We start from the raw sequence: 19,339 nt of genomic DNA, 5'->3' as shown, positions 1-19,339 counted from the left end.
AGTGAACTATACCAGAGGGCACCCTGCTCATGTCCCCTCCAGTTAAAGGTGTTGTTTTATTTTTCCTCCTGAGGATGAGGGTGGAGTGAAGTTCACACATTCTTCCCTCTCCCCCCCGCCCCCCCCCCCCCCCCCAGTTTCTGCCCAAAATGCCAAGGCTCCTTCAATACTGGAAAACTTCAGGCCAATATAAATTGTCCACCAGTATCAATCACTGTAATTCCAGGTCTAAAAGAATAAAACTCCCCAAAGGAAGACACTGTACTATGAATAAAAAAGCATGTTCAATAGTAGTAACTAGATTTTCCTTCGTAGGGCAGTAAAAGAGAAGATTGGTTTTAAGGACAACTTACAGAAGGTTTCAGGCTTCAATCACTAAGTTGGGGTATTACAATTAAACAGAGCATCTAGTACACATGGTCAGAGCATGTAACAGGAATTTTCTTCAGAAATTGTGAATCATCCTAGCCATGTTTGAGATCTCAAGGTAAAGTTGAGAATTCATGGGCTCATTTTTCTTCTTTCCATGTCATCTCAGAGTGGCAAAGCAATTGTGATGCAATGTCATAGGACAGAGGCACTTATGTAATGTTTTTCAGTGACATCTGGGACTTGTAGACTGGCAATTCCTGTCCAGCTTCTGACACATCCAAGTGTGGATGTCTGATGGGGCCAGGTCCCATTTAAACAAGCATCCTTGCCTTGAGCTGGTTGAGCATGAGAGGACAAGAAAAACTAGATATATGCTATACAACAATCTTCACTCCATTGGAGAGGATGAACAGCATTTGAAATGTCTAACAGACCCAATGTGAGAGCAGTGACAACACACCTCAGCAGTGGACTCACAGTCTCTCAGGTCTGTCCGCTGGTTCCTGTGGGACTGAGGGAGGCCAGGCAGCTTTGCTCACACCAGCCCATGTCCAGCACTGCCCAGAGGGATGGGCCACCAAAGCAGAACCACTCCCTGAAGACCTTTGATGTCCAGGATGTGACACATCAACTGAAATAAGAAAATGTGGCAGAAGACTTCAGGGGAGGAAAGGGGTGGAAAGTGAAATAATGACTCAGGAAATCCTTAGGCTCCAGATGAAGCTAAAGGGAGAGAATATAATGGGGGTCATGGCAGAAGGTTGCATTATAGCCGTCATTGAGTGTAAATGCAAATTATATTTAATTTCCTTGACAGCTTTAATTTGATGATTTAAATCTAGTAAGCATCTAGGGAAGCCATGTGCCCCACCATCCAGGGCCTGCTGGAGTGATTTTTTTTTTTCAAGATAACCAGGGACACCAAAAAGGCAAATTTGGGAGTGAAATGTGTGCATTTGTAAAAACTCCAAAAGTGACTGACATGCCACAGCCAGGACTGAGGAACTGCCCTCTGTAAATCAGTTGTAAGCAGCTGTAAATCAGTGCATGTAGATAACACCTTGGGAGAGTAGCTAAAGCAGGATTTAAGAAGTGTCAGAAAGCAAGAAGGGCACAGAGAGGAGAAAGGTGACTGCTGAAAGGTTGGGTGGGGGATATAAATGAAGATGAATTTTGTGTCAGGCTGGCTCTGGCCATACAAAATCTTTTCATATGTAATTTCTGAATTTTCAAAATGCAAACTGAAGGAAAATCCATCTTTTGTACCATCTTGTTAAAAAAGGACTGATGCTGCATTCACATTTAGAAAAGTAGTGAGACTTGCCTTGTGGGTAGGTGAATTGCATTCCCAGACCCAAATCTACCATGGGGAGAGGTTGCCACACACCAACAAACAATTCTCAGACACCAGCCAAGTGTCAGAGAGTTCAACTCAATTCTGTCACTATCAATTGGACATATGGCCTCAAATTCCACAGGTTAAGGGTTTAGTCGTACACAATTGCCCCACCTCCCAATACACATTTCAGATGCCAAATTCAAGCCCAGGTTACCTGTGCTTCTGATCAAGTGATCAGAAATTTGAGGTTCCAACAAATCCCTCCAACTCAGAATGCCAAGGCTATCACCTGAACTTCTGACCAACTGGCTATGAATCAGAAGTTCCTACTGTTCATGTAGGTAGCTAGTTAGTTATTAATAAAGGAAGGGCACAAATGGAATCAGACATTAAGATGGACTAACTAGGAAACTACAGCTTCACAGAATCCCCAGGGCACAGCTGTATCCTCCACTGAAGGGACTTCATCCCAAAGTGGGCAGAAACAACTGCTTTCCAATCTCCCTGGAGGACTGCTATCTGGGATTACTGGGGGAAGAGATACAGCAGGAGGGGACATTCCTTTGTTGGGTCCATGCACAGTAGAAGCCAGGTGACAACACAAAAGTATGGGGCATGTACAGTTGGAACCAAAATGGTGACTTAAAGTGGAGGAGTCTAGCCTGGGAAACTCTGGAAAAAGAACTGGATAGGGCAAGGGCATGGCACCCCAGAAGACCCAAGAAAGTGATTGGATAGGAGGAGGGCCAGAGAAAAACCCATGAAAAATTAAGAAAAAGCCTTTTCTTAATTTTTCTTTTTCTTTCAAAAAGGTTAGTTTGAAAGAAAGCTTACCCTTTCCCAAGCCCAAAGTAATATAATCAAAGCTTAACAAAGGGCCAAGGCTCATTCGTTTATGTGGTCTCTCTCTGTAGCTGCTGTAAGGGCCTGGTAGCAGCATGGGTCCAAGTGTGTGTTGACACCCAGACCCAAGTGCAGCACTGGTCTTGGTCCGTGTGCCATTGGGCCTTGGTGGTGGATGTAAAAATGGGGAAATGAGATGCAGAGAAGTTCTGCATCTTTGGGTTTTGCAGGTCTGAGGACTCAGGGGCTGGACTTCTTTCATAGTGAGACAGAGCTGAGCCACCTGGTTGTGGGTGAGACATCACAAAGGACTACCCCCAGCTGGTTGCTGCAGCTCGGGGTAGTCCTTTGTTTTTGCACCAGTAAATCTTGACACAAGTGCTCACATCCTCCTATACGTGAATCCCCGAAATGCTTTCTCACAACCCTGTGGAAGAATCTTATTTCCACCAGCAATACTATAACCCCATCCTTGGGTTCAATTAATTTGCTAGAAAGGCACACAGAACTCAGAGAAATATGTTACTAGATCACTAGTCTATTGTAAAAGGATATAACTCAGGAATAGCCAGATGGAAGAGGTGCATAGGGCAAATTATGAAAAAAAGGTCAAGGTGCTTCCAACACCCTCTCCAGGTACACCACTCTCCCTGCATCTCCACGTGGTCACCAACTCAGAAGTTCTCCAAACCTCATCCTCTTCAATTTTGATGAGGCTTTGTTTCATGGTCATAATTGATTAATCATTGGCCACTGGCAAGTGACTCAACCTCCAGGTCCTCTTCCTTCGCTGGAGGTGTGGGGGTGCTTGGGCTGAAAGTTCTAACCCTCCAATCACGTGGTTGGTTGTACTTTCCAAAAGCTAGCTCATTAACATAACAAAAGACCCCTTTTCCCACTCTCTACACTTGGGAAATTCTAAGAGTTCCAGGAGCTGTGAGCTGGGGGTTTCTCATATCTCAAGTCTTCACATTTCTCATGCTTGATAATGGCCTCCCGTGGCACTTTCCAGTTTTACTGACCTCTGCAAATACTGTCATCTGCCCAGCCATGTCCAGATGGGCAAAAAGATGTCACAGCCCTTTTCTTGATGACAGCTGTGTACACACTCCTGTGAACATGCAACACATGCCCAGTTACCACCCAGGCTCACCATGGCAGGTGAAGAGGCACACAGAGCAGTATCAATGGGAAATAATGAAAGTGAGGGTCCTCGTGGTTTTGATTTGTGACTATAGCTTTAGAAGTCATCCCCCTCAAGCTCTCTTCACCACATCTCATAGACTTAGCCTTTCCCCTTGATAATCCTTAACCCCTGAGGCAGCAGAAGACAATAGCCTGGACCTGACTTATGGTCACAAGGACAAAGTCTGGACCTCTGGCAGGTTAAAGGTAACATCTTGACCTATGTTATGCTTCAGCTCCTGAGCCCTAAGGTGGATCTCCCTGGAAACTTTTCCATGAAATCAGACAGAGGGACTCTGGAGCTGACCTCAGAGCTGTCTTCAAGACCTGAATAAATGATTTATTAGCCTATGTCACCTTGGACCAACCAGCTCCTAACATGACCTGGAACCCTTAATCCATGCTGTCTTGTGATTTGCCCTATACACTTTGAAAGCTACACAGCATCAGAAAGCCCAGTCTTTCAGTGCAGGAATTTGCCCATAATCTGGATTGGCCAATTCTACCATAAACTACTTCCTTCCTTCACTGCAGACACTTGCTTGTGTATTTCCTTCAGCTGGTGCATGCAGGTAGATAGGCTCAAATATTGGGGTTTGACAATAATAAAACTCAAACATTTCCATTTCTGTTTGAAATGTATTTCTGGTATTTTTCTTCCTCCTCTTCTATCCCGCCCTTACCCCTAATCTGCTTGTTCAGGCAGAGGATGATTATGATGTCAACAGTTTTCTGATTGACAGCAAGGGGAAAAGTCACCACTGGTTTTTCTGAAAACACTAATCATGTTAATCCTCCCATAAAATTTGAGATTTGGTTGTGGTGTAATTACTAACAAATAAAAATTATATTAAGGAAAAAGATCACCTTTGCAAGGCACTTGGTTTATAATTACTTCACAAGAACTGCTGCCTTAAATACATAATTAACGTAGGCCTGGGTCCTCATCTAGATCAACCATCCATCTATTTTTTTTCTCTGAAAGTGGAGACTGCAGTTTTCTCTTCTTACTTGCCGTCCTCCCAGGAGATATTTCGAGTCCTGACTCCATTACGGAGTCGTCATGACTGCTCAGAAATGGCTATTGTGCTATGGTAATCACCTAAGTCGGTTCCCTCAAAAGCAAATGGGGTGATGCAACAAGCTGCATTTACTTTTCCATAAAAACAAACTGACATAATTTGATCAAATCTTCTTTCCAATTTAACAGGGCATGAAACCAGTCTGCTGAATGAGGGTGCATGCTATAAGTACTTGAGTTGAGCACACCACTACCATCAGCACAGAGGTAACTACTAATTGGCTTAATTGCTCTGCCCATGAGAATAAAAAAAATATTTAATTCTTATTGGGTAGAATCTCATTATCATAATGCTATGCAACTTTATCATAATGGTAATCCTAGTTCCTTGGTTTCCTGTAGGCACACAAGATCTTCCCATTAGCATCAAAAGTGCAATGATGCCTGCCTACTTGGTAGTGTTTTCATAGGTATTACAAATAACTGACAGAAACAAACTTTCATCACAGAGTTAAAATATTTAATGACAAAATTAGAGTTTGCTGTAATAGTGAACCATGAGCAGGTGTCTTGTCTCTGAAAGAAACAAAAATTATACGACATCTTATAGAACTTCTAAAGAATTAACTGTACGACAGACATCAGCGGTATCACAATTCTAAAAATTAAGAGAGAAATCTATCTTTAATGTCTCAGTAAGGGCATTCTGTAAATATTTTTTACATAAATGCACAACCTTTGCTAGCCACAAAAGTAGTATCAAGACAGATTTCACTGTAATTTGAAGTCTAACATGTAATTGTTATTTTTTCAGAGCTTAAAAAATGTTAACTACTGATCCTGTTACATTTTACAAATACATTCTTTAATAAGAAACATTAACCTGAATAACTGCATACTTCCTGTACACAGATATCTAATACTAGTGAAGAAGACTACGGCTACATTCCAGGAAGTAGTAACACTGGGAAATTTGTTTTCTTTATGCGTTGTCAATACAATTTAAGAAGTCCTTCGCAAAAACACAGTATCCCAGAAACTCATAGTGAAGTGCAGAAATGAAACAAATGAAATTAAATGTCTTTTTGCAAGCTCAACCAAATGAATTGGTCCCAAATTATGTGACCAATTCAGCAATTTCCTCTAGGTCAGATTTTATTAATATTTTGTATTGCAGCACCTCTACAAAAGGATGGCAAAGAACTTCGCGTGTGTCATCACAGGACTCCTGTGCAGCAGTCCAGGAGGCTGAGGAGGGACCGGGATTGCTGCTCTGGCCTCTCTTTGGGGTGGAACCCTATGCCTGATTTTGACACTGGGAGGTCAAGGGCATGACCACCGCCTGGAAGCAAATCAATAGAAGCTAATTCTAATCCAGGCTATTTCCAATAAGACTTACATCTAAAAGGATAAACAGAGAGTGGGGAAAGATGTGGAATACTTATATTTATGAAGAGTAACTATCACAATTCAACCAGGGAGGAAGAATCTCAAATTTCACAGTATGCCTATGACCTCATCCTCTGCTACTTTAGAAGCAGCTCTGCAAAGCTGTTGTTAGAGAGTTGGCAAGAAATTATATTTTGAGTTTGGCCTATTGTCAGGAGGTTTTTAGAGTCACCCTTTCAATTATTTATTTCAACTATCTACCTCTGAAGCTAGAATTCAGTTTGGGAAGATTGATGTGTATGTGTGTGCATCCTGAAATGAGATCTACAAACAAAACCTCTTTGGAGTGGTATTTTGGGCTTGCCTTCGGAATTATAAATGCTTCTAATGGTGCTCATCAGATAGAAAGTTTCTTGTTTCTTTAAACTTTTTAGACACCAAAAGAAAAGCACAGAATATTAGAGTAAACTTACATAGTTTACCATACACATTTTACAGAGTTTTCTAGAACTGGATCATCTCCCTAAGAGGATTCAGAAATTTGTCTCTGGCAAGTCTCTTCTCCTTTTGATAGGTACTGCCTCAGACTATTTTCCTCCAACAGCCCAACTTTCTATCTCCCTGGAAATGCTCTATCAGGAGAACTTAAGGTTTTTAAATCAGCATAGATAATCTGAAAGTCATCTTATACTGCTATGTAAGAGGCTACTGTACACGTGGACTCAAGTGGCTCCACGGATAGGAAGAGACCAGAAGGGTCCTGGAGATTCAGGCAGCTTAAAAATCAATGTGCTGCCACGGGAGGCTGACAACGTGTCTGAATGTACAGCTTGCCTCCTGTTCAAGAAGACAAAGCGTGGCTTTTATGTTTAGCACTTTAACCCTCTAAAACACCAACTCCCAGACTCTAAACCCAGTATTATCTCGAGTAATACAAAATCACATGTGTGAACCAACTTTTTTCAGTCTGACTGCAATGGAAAGGCTTCATGACTGCTGTTTTCTATCAGGCTGGGCAAGCTGCAGTTGCAGAGAAATGTGATTTGTCAAGAAAACCACACTTGAAATTACATTAGATAAACAGACAGCAATAACAACATCAAAACTTCCAAGAATCAGATACCACGAAACTGAAAGCCATTTCCCAAGAACATTGTGAGGGTGTTTCTAAAATAGACATGACTTTGTAAAAAGAAGAGAAAAAATATTTTAGATGTAGTAGTTTTCACATTATCTCTACACAGACCTTTGTCTGGACAAATCAATTCTTGATAAAAATTCAAGTTCTTTTCAATACCAGCTACTGGAATTTGGGACAACGACGAAAAAAGCAGCCATAAGTGCACAAAGGTTTTTTAAATAGGTTTTTTTCTTAGGTCTTTAATCTCAAATTTTTATCCTTTCTTTGATAATTTCAAATAATCAGTCTAGAAACAAGTATTCAGACTGCAACTCAAACAGGAGATTTCTATCTGTGATTCTGATTTGTTGTTCTGAATGCTAGTGATGGCTCATGCCAAAGATTATCACATAAAACATGAAATCTGAGACTGCTCTTTCCCCTGATAAATCTAATTGTTTTCCATAATACAGATTTATTTCTCAGGATACAGAATCTTAACTTTCAAATTAAGAGTAGCTGGGATACTGAGTGAAACCAGTCACTGCTTGCCTTGTATTTACAACCAGGAAAAATAACATCTGATGTCACCATATTAAAATGTCTTCCTGCTTCATATCAGAAAAAAATACATGATGTCAGTTCAGGCCCAACTCAGTATATCATTTAGTCCAAATTTCATATTCAAACTACCACAGCCCCCCCCCCACCCCCCTGCCCTGTAAAAACAGGGAAAACACACACACATACACACAGTGGGAAAAAAAACACAAACAAACTGAAGCTGTTGCTATTGCAGCATTTTTAGCACGATGTATAAACACCATACCTTTGTCATATTAACAGAAAAACAGATTAACATATCAAAAGAAAAGAAAAACCTTAAATGTCCATATATCATTGGGAAAAACAAGCAAGTGGAGGTCCGGAATTCTTGTAAAAACTGCTGAACAGACTCTTCCATTTCTCTTAAGAGGGTCACCAGGAGAGGCAGTTTCTCAACATTTGTGCTTCATGGCGAGCTAAGGAGAGAGAGGCATGAGAAAAGGAGGAGGCTGTGTTACTAGGCAGCGGGAGAATTCAAGGTGTGCTCAGACCTGTGTCCACAATGAGAAGCAGCACCGAGGTTCTGCTTCCTGGAGCAGATCACCATTACTATGCACGGTGGCATCTATTAAATGTGTAACATTTTCCCAAATCGTCCATGGAGCCCTGCATTTGCTACTGCTCCTCACAGTTATTTGGTTAGTGTACGTGTCCAGGTGGTGGAGAGTGCTTTGTAGAGCTTCCCTCATTCCACTGGAGAAGCAAGTGGAAAAGCCAATGCACAGGCAGAATGAGGGATCTGCCCTTGGAACAGGTGAGGAATAGGAGAACGAAGACCTCTGGGCTCCTGGGTTACTAGGTATCCAGGAAACCCAATACTCTTCAAATGTAAGCATTTACTGACATCTCCTACAGTATGAAAAATCAACAATGGTAGAGAAACAATTTTCAATGATCCATTCAATATCCAACCTAGAGTCAAGTTCAAAGCACTCGATTAAACTGTGTTAGGGCTGAACAATAGACTAAGCCCAGACCTTGATTTACTGCTCATCCTGTTAGGTAGCACACAGGAATGAGTAGCCAAAGGGGAAATAAAGGCAGGGCCCTCACCATTACAACCTAGCAAAGACAGGAGGCTAGAAGCAAAAGGAAGACATGTCTCACCAATGATCTCAGCAGTTCCGAGCTCAGTTTGATAAGACTGCCAGATGTCCTGAGCACTGCAAGCAAAATAGCGCAGGAGAAAGGGGAGTCCTTGAGATTGTACTAAGAAGGGTGGCTTCTGTAAGCATCTCACTAAGATTGCGAGGTGTCCTACCATCACGAGCAGGAGGAAGTGGGGTCGTCCTTGAAATTTTGTACTGGGAAAGGGGGCCCCAGTAACAATGTCACTAAGCCAAAGAGCTTTTACTGAGAAAGAAAGCCTCTGTAGCTGTGGGTGGGGGTACCTCTAGAAGCCAGCTGAGGTATATAAACCCCAAACCCCAATAGTCAGGGCACTTGGATTACCAAGTGCCCACTTGTAGCTCTTGCTCAAGTGCATAAATAAACTATCTCATTTCCACTATATGTGTTGGTGTCTCGCTTGAATTAATCTCTTGCAGCGAGACAAGAACCAAGGTGGGGGACAAAGGCCTCCTGACTTGGGTCTCTCTCCCCCCCATTGAAACAATCCCACTGGTATTTGAGAAATGCAGTTTATTGAAATGTTAGGCCTTTATAAATGGGAACACCAAATACCACTGTATCATTCAATATCTTCCCTGGCCCAGCTGGAGCCCTTAATGACATATTTAAGGATATGAATGCAGGTACAGAACATAAAATTAAATCTGACATTGCTTTCCTTAGTCAGATTCTTTCCAAGAAGCCCAGAAGGCAGAGTTGAGGTTGAATATAACTTTTCATATGTCCAGAGTCTGATATTAGGGATATTATGGATATTAGGGATTAATTCCTGAGTTTGGGGCCAGAGTGACAGAGGTAGGTGACAGGGTTCTGGGATTGAGAATGTTTTTGAGCAAAGGGCAGGCGATTCCATGGAGGCAATAGCTTTATAGAACCTGTCACCTGCATCATGGCCAGGTTCTTGGCCCTTAAAGAAGTAGCAAGGGGAATCCCCCTGCTTCCACCCGAAGGTGCTCTGTATCACACCAGAAGACACCATAGAGGATTCATTTCCCCAGTGTAACTAACCCAGGGCAACTCTAGGCTCCCCTTTCCCTTCTTGATGTCTCTCTGTCTGTTGGGAACCGCCCTGCCTGGTTTCAGAAGCTCTAAACCCCCATGGCTAAGGCTGAGTCAGAGACCTTGGGACCATAAGCCATTAAGGAGACAAAGCTTATCTCCCTGGCAGGGGTGCCATCTCTGTCCACTTTACTTCACCCTGCTTGGCCCTGAGCTTGACCAGTTAGCCAATGACGGGTAAGATTCCTCACGGGAGGAACAACCTAAGACAGGCATGGTCACAAAAAAGGCCCACAGGGAAGGACTCAGGGGGCTATAGAAAAAGGGGGTGAGACACACAGAGTGAGGTAACTAGGAGTAGCTGTGGAGAGGCCCAGGAGCCAGTGACGACCAAGCCAGCCGAGCCGTGGCCACTGCCGTGCCGCCATGGTGGCCACCAAGGACATCCATGAAGACCACAACACCTCCACCAAGAACGTAGATGAGTCCAACCACGACCCTCAGTTTGAGCCTATAGTTTCTCTTCCTGAGCAAGAAATTAAAACGCTGGAAGAAGATGAAGAGGAGCTTTTCAAAATGCAGGCAAAGCTGTTCCGATTTGCTTCAGAGAACGATCTCCCAGAATGGAAGGAACGAGGCACCGGCTACGTCAAGCTCCTGAAGCATAAGGAAAAAGGGACCATTTGCCTCCTCATGAGGAGGGACAAGACCTTGAAGATATGTGCCAACCACTATATTACGCCAATGATGGAGCTGAAGCCAAACGTAGGCAGTGACCGTGCCTGGGTCTGGAACACCCACCCCGACTTTGCTGAGGAGCACCCCAAGGTGGAGCTGCTGGCTATCCACTTCCTCAACGCTGAGAATGCACAGAAATTCAAGACAAAGTTTGAAGAGTGCAGGAAAGAGATCGAAGAGAGAAAAGAAAGGAGGATCGGGCAAAAACGATAATGCCAAGAAAGTGACTGAAAAGCTAGAAGTGCTTTTAGTGAAGGAGGAGAGCAAGGAGTCCAAAGACAAGGAGACCAAGGAAAAAGCTGAGGAGAAAGCAATAAGTCCTCTGCCCTCATTTTCTGTTCCTTCCTTTCTTTTCCTTTTTTTTTTTTTTTTTTTAAATTTGCCCTGCCCCTTATTGGTTTGTTTTTATTCTGTTTTGTTTTTACAAGGGACTTTATATAAAGAACTGAATTCTAGCAAAAAAAAAAAAAAAAGAAAGAAGGAAAAAGGGGGTGATGGACCCTCGCCCCTCAGCTTTGACATAGCCTGAGTCCTCATTCTGTCTGCAAGAAGTCTCCTAATCTCTTGGCTGCCTTACTTTCCCTGCCTGATTTAAGCCTGAAACAATGACAGAGGGTGGTACAGTCCTGTGCTGGAAAGGGCAGACTCCCCAGGGAGATCAGGCCTAAGAAAGGATGCATAAAATCCTGTAAAACCTGGTTTGTTTATACCCTCAGCTTAAATGATAAGGGTCCACGCCTGATAAGAGTTTGTTTCCCAAAGTCTTATAGCCCTTTAACTAACTGACCCTAACTCAGAATAAGCCCTCAAATTTCTTTGTATGCTATCTATTGTTTGACCCTTACTGCCTGACAATGATTGATGAGCTTTACCTGTATTCCTGTGCAAAATGAACCTAATAAAAGCCCATTGAGGAAAAGGCTCTTGGCCCTTCTCCTTTGAGAGATCGGCCACCTCTCCTTCCCAAGCAGATCATGTCTTGGTAGATTTATTTTCATCCATGGTGGACAGGGGGCTCTGCAGTAGAGCTCCCCCACATCCATCAAAAAAGTTATAACCTGGGGCCACCACCTCAGCTAGGTCACCTGCAAGAGCAGCACCAACATTTTTCTTGCAGCTGGTGCACCCAGGCCAAGTCAGCATGGGATGGAGAGGGGACTGTGGACTGAGCCCTTCTGTTGCTCAACTAATCTCTGCTTGGGAAACCTCAGTTGAAAGAGCTCCAGGGCCTTGGTCTGGTGAAGTCAGCCTAAACAAAGACCTCCACATACCTTCTGCAGTGCTGACCCCAAGAGCCAGTCAACTGTCAGACATTATTTGTGAAGTCCTGAGCATGCCCAGGCTGTGCACTACGTTCTGTGGGTTTTTGTAACGAAGGTTGGGGGTGGTTTATAACCCCTGACCTCAAACAGTTTATGGGAAACAAGGTGGATGGGAATGGCAGGGACAGGGCTCTCCCTCAGATCCATCCCAGTCCCTGGCCACACTCTGAGCCCCTCTGCTGAACAGCCCCACTTCTTGCTTTTTCTTCTGGTTTTTATACATTATTTAGCAACATGGAACATTCAAATCAACACAGAGCTGTTAAGTGTTGTGCATAATGAGTAACATTCATAAATATTTGATCAGTGCCGCTGTCTTGTTACTCACTCAGCTGTTAACCTTCAACTAGTGGGCTTGTGCCAATTCACCCAGCCATTAATCTTCAGCAGCGATGGTGCTGCCGCTCACACCAGGCCCTAGTTACCACTCCAGTGAGTCTGGACCCACAGAAGGGAGTCCCAGCCAGGTGGGGTGTGCCCAGCCCAGCTCTGTAGAAATACGAATGGATTGGACTTTCTGCTATTTGAGGTATTTTTAGTATAAAGTCAGAAAGCAGCATCATTTCCAAGCTACCTAGGTTTTTAATTCCTTGGGAGCTAGGAGCTCAGAATATGGAAAGCAGGGTACTGTCACTTCCCTGCTACAAGTCTGTTATATGACCTTCAGTTCTAAAGTCACAACTGCTCTGTACCTCATGTCTATAAATATCATCTCCAACTTAATGCTACGGATCAATTTAGAAATCAGAGTTCCTATAGAGGAGGAGTTTAAAATTTCCTTTTGATATATTTTGTTTTATTAATATGTCAAAGAAAGTGACATATTATCTTAATAATAATAAAAAAATAATAAAATTATTACTCATACTAGGGTACTGTTTAAGAGGCCTGGACCTCTGAGGTCCCTTCCAGCTCAGAGACCCAAAGGAAGCACACAGAGTAAGGAGAAGAGGCGGCTAGTCCCTGCCAGTGAGATGCCACTTACCATTCTCTCCCCCACAAATGTGGGCTTGTGAGAAACAGGGCAGAACACTATTCCTGTCATCGAGAAATGTCATTTGAGGATGCCTAGGTGTGGGCCCCACTCTGACCTGCTGACTCACTGCCTGTGGCAGGCCTCAGAGTGCTGCCCATACTGCTATGCTGTGCTTTGGGGGCAGGGGAAAGTGAGCAGGGCTGCTCTGTGGCTGAGCACACTTTCCTAAGGGCTGAGACTGTGCCAAGTCCACAGCTCAGGAAGGAACCATGCTTCCTCAAGCCAGGCTGAACCAAGCTGGGGAGACAAGCTTTACAGAAGACAAGCACCCATATATCTTGATAGCAGGGTTGTACAAATCTCTCTGACACACGTGGGTCATCGCAGGAGAACTGGGGAAAATTAGAAAGCTGGAGATCCTTTTCTACTGCAATCTAGAAAGGTGGGTCATATGCTTCTGCTAGAGTTGCATGCCCGTGTTCAAACAGGAAACACGAATTGTCAGCTGGAATTGCCATGCTCTGCTCAGGGCTCTAATATGTGCACTGAGTCTCTACTTGTAAGTGCAGCCCTCTCTTTATGGGTTAACACAGCCTCGTTTGCCTGGGGGGTTGGAGAGTATGGCCTCCATTTCTGAACTCTCTCTTACCAGCAGCCTGTGAAATGACATCTTCATGGTCAGCCTGCACCGGTGGGTTCAAATCAGGAAGTCCCAGTCTCTGGGAAAATAGCCACACCTTATCTAAAGAGATCGATCTCTTCATTAGGAATACTGCCTATGCTGGTGATTCACAAGTACACATCCCACTCTTTAAAAAAATGGCAAGTCTGGCTCCATAAGTGTCTCCCTCATACTCTCTCAACAGACACTGGCAGCCCCTTCCCCCCTCCTCAGGACACCCACAGGAGGGGAGGTCACCAGCTCCGATGACCTTCCTAGTGGTCAGATCTGAAGCCCTTTTGCCTTTGGTGGGCTAATCTGTTTTTGTTCTGATGGATCCTGTTTCAAGGGCTGCTCTGTGTTTAGAAAGCATCAGCATTTGCCTGGGGGCCTTCTCCTCACCTTTGGAGGGCACAACACCTTCTCCTCCAGCCCTCCCATCCATGTGTTAGGATCCTCAAGGCCATTTCTAACTCATTCCACCCCCCTGCCCCCACCAAATCCCGCTGCTGGTGCTCATTATGTGACCAAATAGGGTAGGTTCAGTAGAAACAATTTTTAGGGACATAACTATAATTCACATCAATTTAGATTTACATGTGCCAGGTATTGTGCTAATAGATTTATAGGTTTGAATTCATTCAATTCTCTCAATACCCTGGAACATAGGTACTAGTATCAGTTAACCATATTTTACTGATGAGGAAACTGGAGTTTAGAGAAATTAAGCACTTGCCCAAGGTTACTGATGAGAAATCACTGAGGTGGTAAATCAAACACAAGATGTTAACTACCATATGATGTTGCCTTCCCAACTGCTTAGAAAACTTGGCCTATCAGGGAAACAGGGTGGCCAGGGCCAAGAATTCTGGCCATCTGGTTAGGCTGTCCAGTCCAGTGTTTGTATAAGTTCCCCTGAGGGGGATGTCCACATGGATGACCTCCAGGTATTGTCTACTCCACTTTAGGAAGAGTGATTTCACAGACATCCTTGGTAACCTGGTTCATGGTTTAATCATCAACCCAAGCTCTTGTTTTAGCAGAATTTTATCCTTGCACTACTGATTGCTCTGTTCTGTGTGGTCAGGTCTACAAGAGAGCTGCCTCTACCATCACCCTTTCCAGACTTGAAGACAATCACCAGTTATTCCCTTTAGCCTTCTCTTCCCCGAATCAGCACTTTACATAGTTCCCCAGACTTCCTCTGTCCACTCCCCGTTTAAATGACTAAAGTTGCTGTTGTTAAAAATGAAGCGGAGGCTGGGATCCTAGCATGTCCATCTCATTATTTTCTGTCCTAAGAAGGCTGGAGAAGGGACCAAGGGACAAGAGAACTGTAAATCTGAGCTCGCTCCCTCTGTGACAGCTACAGTAAGCTGTGTCTCTGGCCTCCAGTAGGATGGCCTGCCTTTTCAAACAGAACCGGCCAACTCTCCTCCAGGGAACGCCAAAGGGGCTCCCAAGGCAGCAGTGCAGTAAAACCCTGTCATGACAGAGAACTGATGACACAGTGAGACAGATCTGTGTGAAAGGCATGCAGGAAGGGAAGGCAGGAAGCATCCACTTGGAATCAATCTGCAGTCTGGCCAAAGCCTGAGCCCCAAACCTGAGCTCAGCTGCAGAGATTTTTCTTGTTATTTTCCAGGTTGTCCAATCTTGTTTCCTCAGCAAAAGTGGGTTTTCTGTTGAAGCAAAATTTCCCCCCCAAAGGTCACCTGAAAGGCATATCTGTAGCACCAGATCATGAGTCTGAGATGCTAGCAGTTATCAACGGAAGCTGTTTCTGGAAACCTAAATTCGAATCACTAGCCAGAGAAGTGCCCTTTGATCTAAAGCACAGGAACAGCAGTAAATCCGCTTTATTACCTGACCAACAGGGACTCTCTGTCCTTTGGTTTATGACTGCCTTAGATAAGCTGGCTGCCAATAAAAACTCCCCCTGCCTCCTCTGAAAGGCACATTCTGAGTGAGTGTGTGGGTGTGGATGTAGATGTATATACTCACCATCCCAGTCACGTGGGAAATGCTTTTTTTCTGGACTCAGAGGTGGGAGGGAATTTGGGGTCAGCTCTGCACGAGTCAGGTCAGCCTTAGAGGTCTACACCCCTGGCAGAGGGAGACCAGCCCTGAGAGGTACCATGCCCTGGGATGGGAGCTTGATTTTCATACAATGAAAAGATAAGAACACAGGATGCCTACACTATTCTTACCCTCCCCCTGTCTATTTTTCCACCTATCATTTATGCTACTTATTCTCTGTACCTTTCCCCCCCTCTCCCACTCCCACTCCCCTATTGACAATCCTCCATCTGATCTCCATCTCTATGGTTCTGTTCCTGTTCTAGTTGTTTGCCTAGTTTGCTCTTGTTTTATGACCCATGGACATGAACTATAGGGGGGGAATGTGGGAGGGAGGGGGTGGGCAGGATGGAGTGGAGTGAGGGGGGGAAATGGGACAACTGTAATAGCATAATCAATAAATATATTTAAAAAAATGAAAAAAAAAAAGAACACAGGATGCTAACCTCATGACCAGAAAGAGACAACATGGAAAAGTAAGCACAAGCAGCCCAAAGTCCTCTTTTAAGTACTGGCCAAGGGAGGAGGGATATTCTGACCTCTTCCTCTCTCCCTGACACTGTTCCCTGAGACTTGAGGCTTCAACTTCTGGGCAGGAACGAAAGGTGGTCCACATTTCTCAAAGGTCCGAGGTCAGAGATAGGAATGAAGATGTTAGAAGGGAGATAGCCAAGAAAGCAGGGACAGGAAGGAATCCTTTGTGATTTTGATACTTAATAAGTAGCAGATGGAAACTGCATAGGGAGGAGGGCCTGACTCTGGATCTGCCATCATGGGAAACCCACTGAAACAGAGTTTCCCGACACCAAAGCTCCCTGATGGTCCGGCACTGACACCCCTACCATCTGCAGGACCCACCTTGTGTGCAGTCTCTGCAAACTGCTGGGCGCTGTTCTTCATATCCTCTGTCTTCTCCTCTGCTCGGCCTAACCGCTCCCCACGCTCGTTCAAGGCCTGGCTTGCTTTCTGTACAGCACTGGTCACACTGTCAGCTGCTGAATGGAGGATGCTGTTTCCTGAAGAAAGACAGCAAGAGCATCAGAAGCTGGCTTGGCTGACCTAGAGTGCCAGACCCCTGCTGGGAGTGAGCATCCTGTGGGAGCAAGGCAGGTCACACTATAGAAAGGCCTCTGGGTCTCGGAAACAAGTCAACACTTCTTCTGATGTGCTGACCAACTCACCTGCAGGAAAAACACCTGTTGACTGCAGGACCTGGGCAAAGGCTGAAAGCTTCTCTCACATCCCCATCATCAACAGACCACTCATTTCCACTCTGCTGCCATTCTGTTTTGGGAAGCTCAAAGGATGGGGTCCACCTGGATGTAGGACTTGGCTTGCAAATGGAAATCCTGACAAGTTCAGAGAACTAGGCGAGTTTAGCAAGACATATCTGGATCTTATGTGCCTTTCCTCTGTGCCTGTTTTCCTGAGGTTTAAGTGAATAACCTCAGGAAAACTGGGGCACACAACTTTTCCAGATATAATGCTCTATATTCCATTCAGCTCTTCCCCTTTCATTTACCCCTTCATCCCTAGATGTATGACTCCATGTAAGAAGCTCTGAATCAACTTCAAAGTCCAAAGTAGATGTGTCACTGCCCAACCTTGAATCCTGAGCTGTGTCTTGATTGGTTGGGTCTCCTTGCCTTTAATCTCTAGTATTTGAAATATGGAGCCTCAGTGCCACACTTAGCCAGCAGGAGGAAAACAGTGAACCAGCCTGAGAAGAAACTTAGCATTCCCAGATTCATGAGTGATGCAAACAAGGAAGTTGGAAGCCATCATGTTTCAGAGGGTCAGGAATCCCTGACATCCCACTCTCCAGGACTGGGAAACAGAATTCAACAGTGAAAATTGGCAGATGCATAATCCACTGAGAAAAAGCATCTTGCAAAATGACAACCTAAGGGAATTTATAGCTGTATTATGTTAACATTGAGTGGAAGATATTTAATGGCATTTAATGTAATAGCTTTATGTCTTTGAGTAAGTTTATTACATCATTTAACTTTATACCTGGGATGGATACATCCAGCCACAGACAGCTTTTAATAGAAATGTAATTTCCTCTGGTCTCATCTGCAAAGGCTTACTAACTTCTCCTCTGTGGGAACAGTCTGCGGTTTGTGGAAAAGGATCTCAGACAAAGAAAGTGCCTGGCCCAGAAGAAGCACTTCATAAATTGTTTACCATTTTTCTTCTTTTGGGGTGGGTTTCAAGGGCTTCCACTATGCACTAAAGGAAGGAGAATGGGGTTAACTTAGTATTACTCAGCTGCATCAAACACTACAATGAACCAAGATAAATTGGCCCAGATTAACAGGGATGAGATGAGATGAGGCTCTGGAGAAACCCGGTTGAATGTAAGAGTTGGGAAGGTCTAGGTTTTCAGAACAGATTTAGGAGGAGAAATATTGGTCCCCTTCTGCATTTACATCGTGCCCATACTATCGTGCTGTCATCACTGCCTAACATTTCAATAGCATTTTGCAATCATAAATCTCCTTCACAAATATTATCTCAGTTGACTGTCACAAAAGTTCTACTGAGAAGGCTGAGACTAGTTGAGGTTAAGTGGCTGTCACAAGATCACATCCCCAGGGATGGCACATGGCCAGCACTGGAATCTGGTTTTCCAATACTTTCCTTATTCTATACCTTCCTCTTTGCAGATATGGTGTTAGTCCTGGGGAGCAATCACAATGCCAGAATAGCAGACAAGCACAGATAGGCTTTGACAGGTTATTTCCCAAGGTAACACCTGACTGTTTCTGCCCTTAAGGCATTCCTCTTAGTAAATGAAGTTATGGTCCATGATGCATTGCAAGTCAAGTTCCCAAGACGGAAGAGGGCAATGGGGTGGAATGGGAAGATGGAGAAGGGACTGGAAGCTGAAGAGTAATGGGGGAGGGCACAAGAAAATCTCCTTCCATTCCTGCTTCCTTCCACATACCCACAGCTTAGCCACCAGAGGCCAGGGGAAACAAGGGGCCAGGAATCTGCAACCTCACAGCTAGGAATAGCTGCGCTAAAGCAAAGGGATTTTAGAATCAGCTTTCATAAAATCAAGAGGGTATATAACAGTCTTGTCTTTTCCCATTGGAATTGAGGCTCATGATATTTTCAAAGTTCAGACAGACCCGTGTTTCTGAAATGATCCTGCTATGCATAAGCCATACAGCTTTCTTGTCATGACTTCCATAAAGTTAATCCTGTAACGTGATGTCAGGTAACACTGCACCCTGTTTTAAGGATACGGTTTAACCAACAGTCATTATAACCAAAAAAAGAACCAAGTGTTATAACTAAAAGAGGGAACCAAATTCTGTCTTCCCTATTCAAAGATGACACCGCTGACCACTACCAATAGAAAATCCATCTTTAGTTATTTTCAGGCATCAGGATGGATTTGAAAAAATCTTGTTGTCTCAGTTGAAATGACCTCTCCTGGTTTCAATTCTATCCATATTTCAGGCCCAGTGAAGTCCTATAACCTTTATTAAGCTTCAGGACAATTCCATTCTTCCCCTCATTCTTCCTCTCCAGAAGAACTGTCTA

At 44.1% G+C, this 19,339-nt stretch overlaps 1 protein-coding gene and 1 pseudogene across 6 annotated transcripts in view; one reads left to right on the top strand and one right to left on the bottom strand.

Moving 5' to 3' along the window:
• Nucleotides 1–5,268: 5,268 nt before the first annotated feature.
• The window catches only part of STXBP6 (syntaxin binding protein 6), a 288,123-nt gene continuing 274,052 nt past the window's right edge, over nt 5,269–19,339 (bottom strand). For all 6 annotated transcript variants that reach the window (XM_053928007.2, XM_053928009.1, XM_053928010.1 and 3 more), the window contains 2 exons: nt 16,640–16,797; nt 5,269–8,291 (listed from right to left, as the gene is read on the bottom strand). In XM_053928007.2, coding sequence (XP_053783982.1) covers nt 8,268–8,291; nt 16,640–16,797 — 182 coding nt within the window. In that variant the 3' untranslated portion in view covers nt 5,269–8,267. The remainder of the gene's footprint in view (nt 8,292–16,639; nt 16,798–19,339) is intronic.
• On the top strand, nt 10,294–11,006 carry LOC112296549 (ran-specific GTPase-activating protein pseudogene; annotated as a pseudogene).

The sequence above is a fragment of the Desmodus rotundus genome, chromosome 7 (genome assembly GCF_022682495.2).
Source record: "Desmodus rotundus isolate HL8 chromosome 7, HLdesRot8A.1, whole genome shotgun sequence".
Lineage (NCBI taxonomy): Eukaryota > Metazoa > Chordata > Mammalia > Chiroptera > Phyllostomidae > Desmodus > Desmodus rotundus.
The sequence above is the reverse complement of the archived record's forward strand: the minus strand, read 5'-3'. Positions and strand labels throughout refer to the sequence as shown.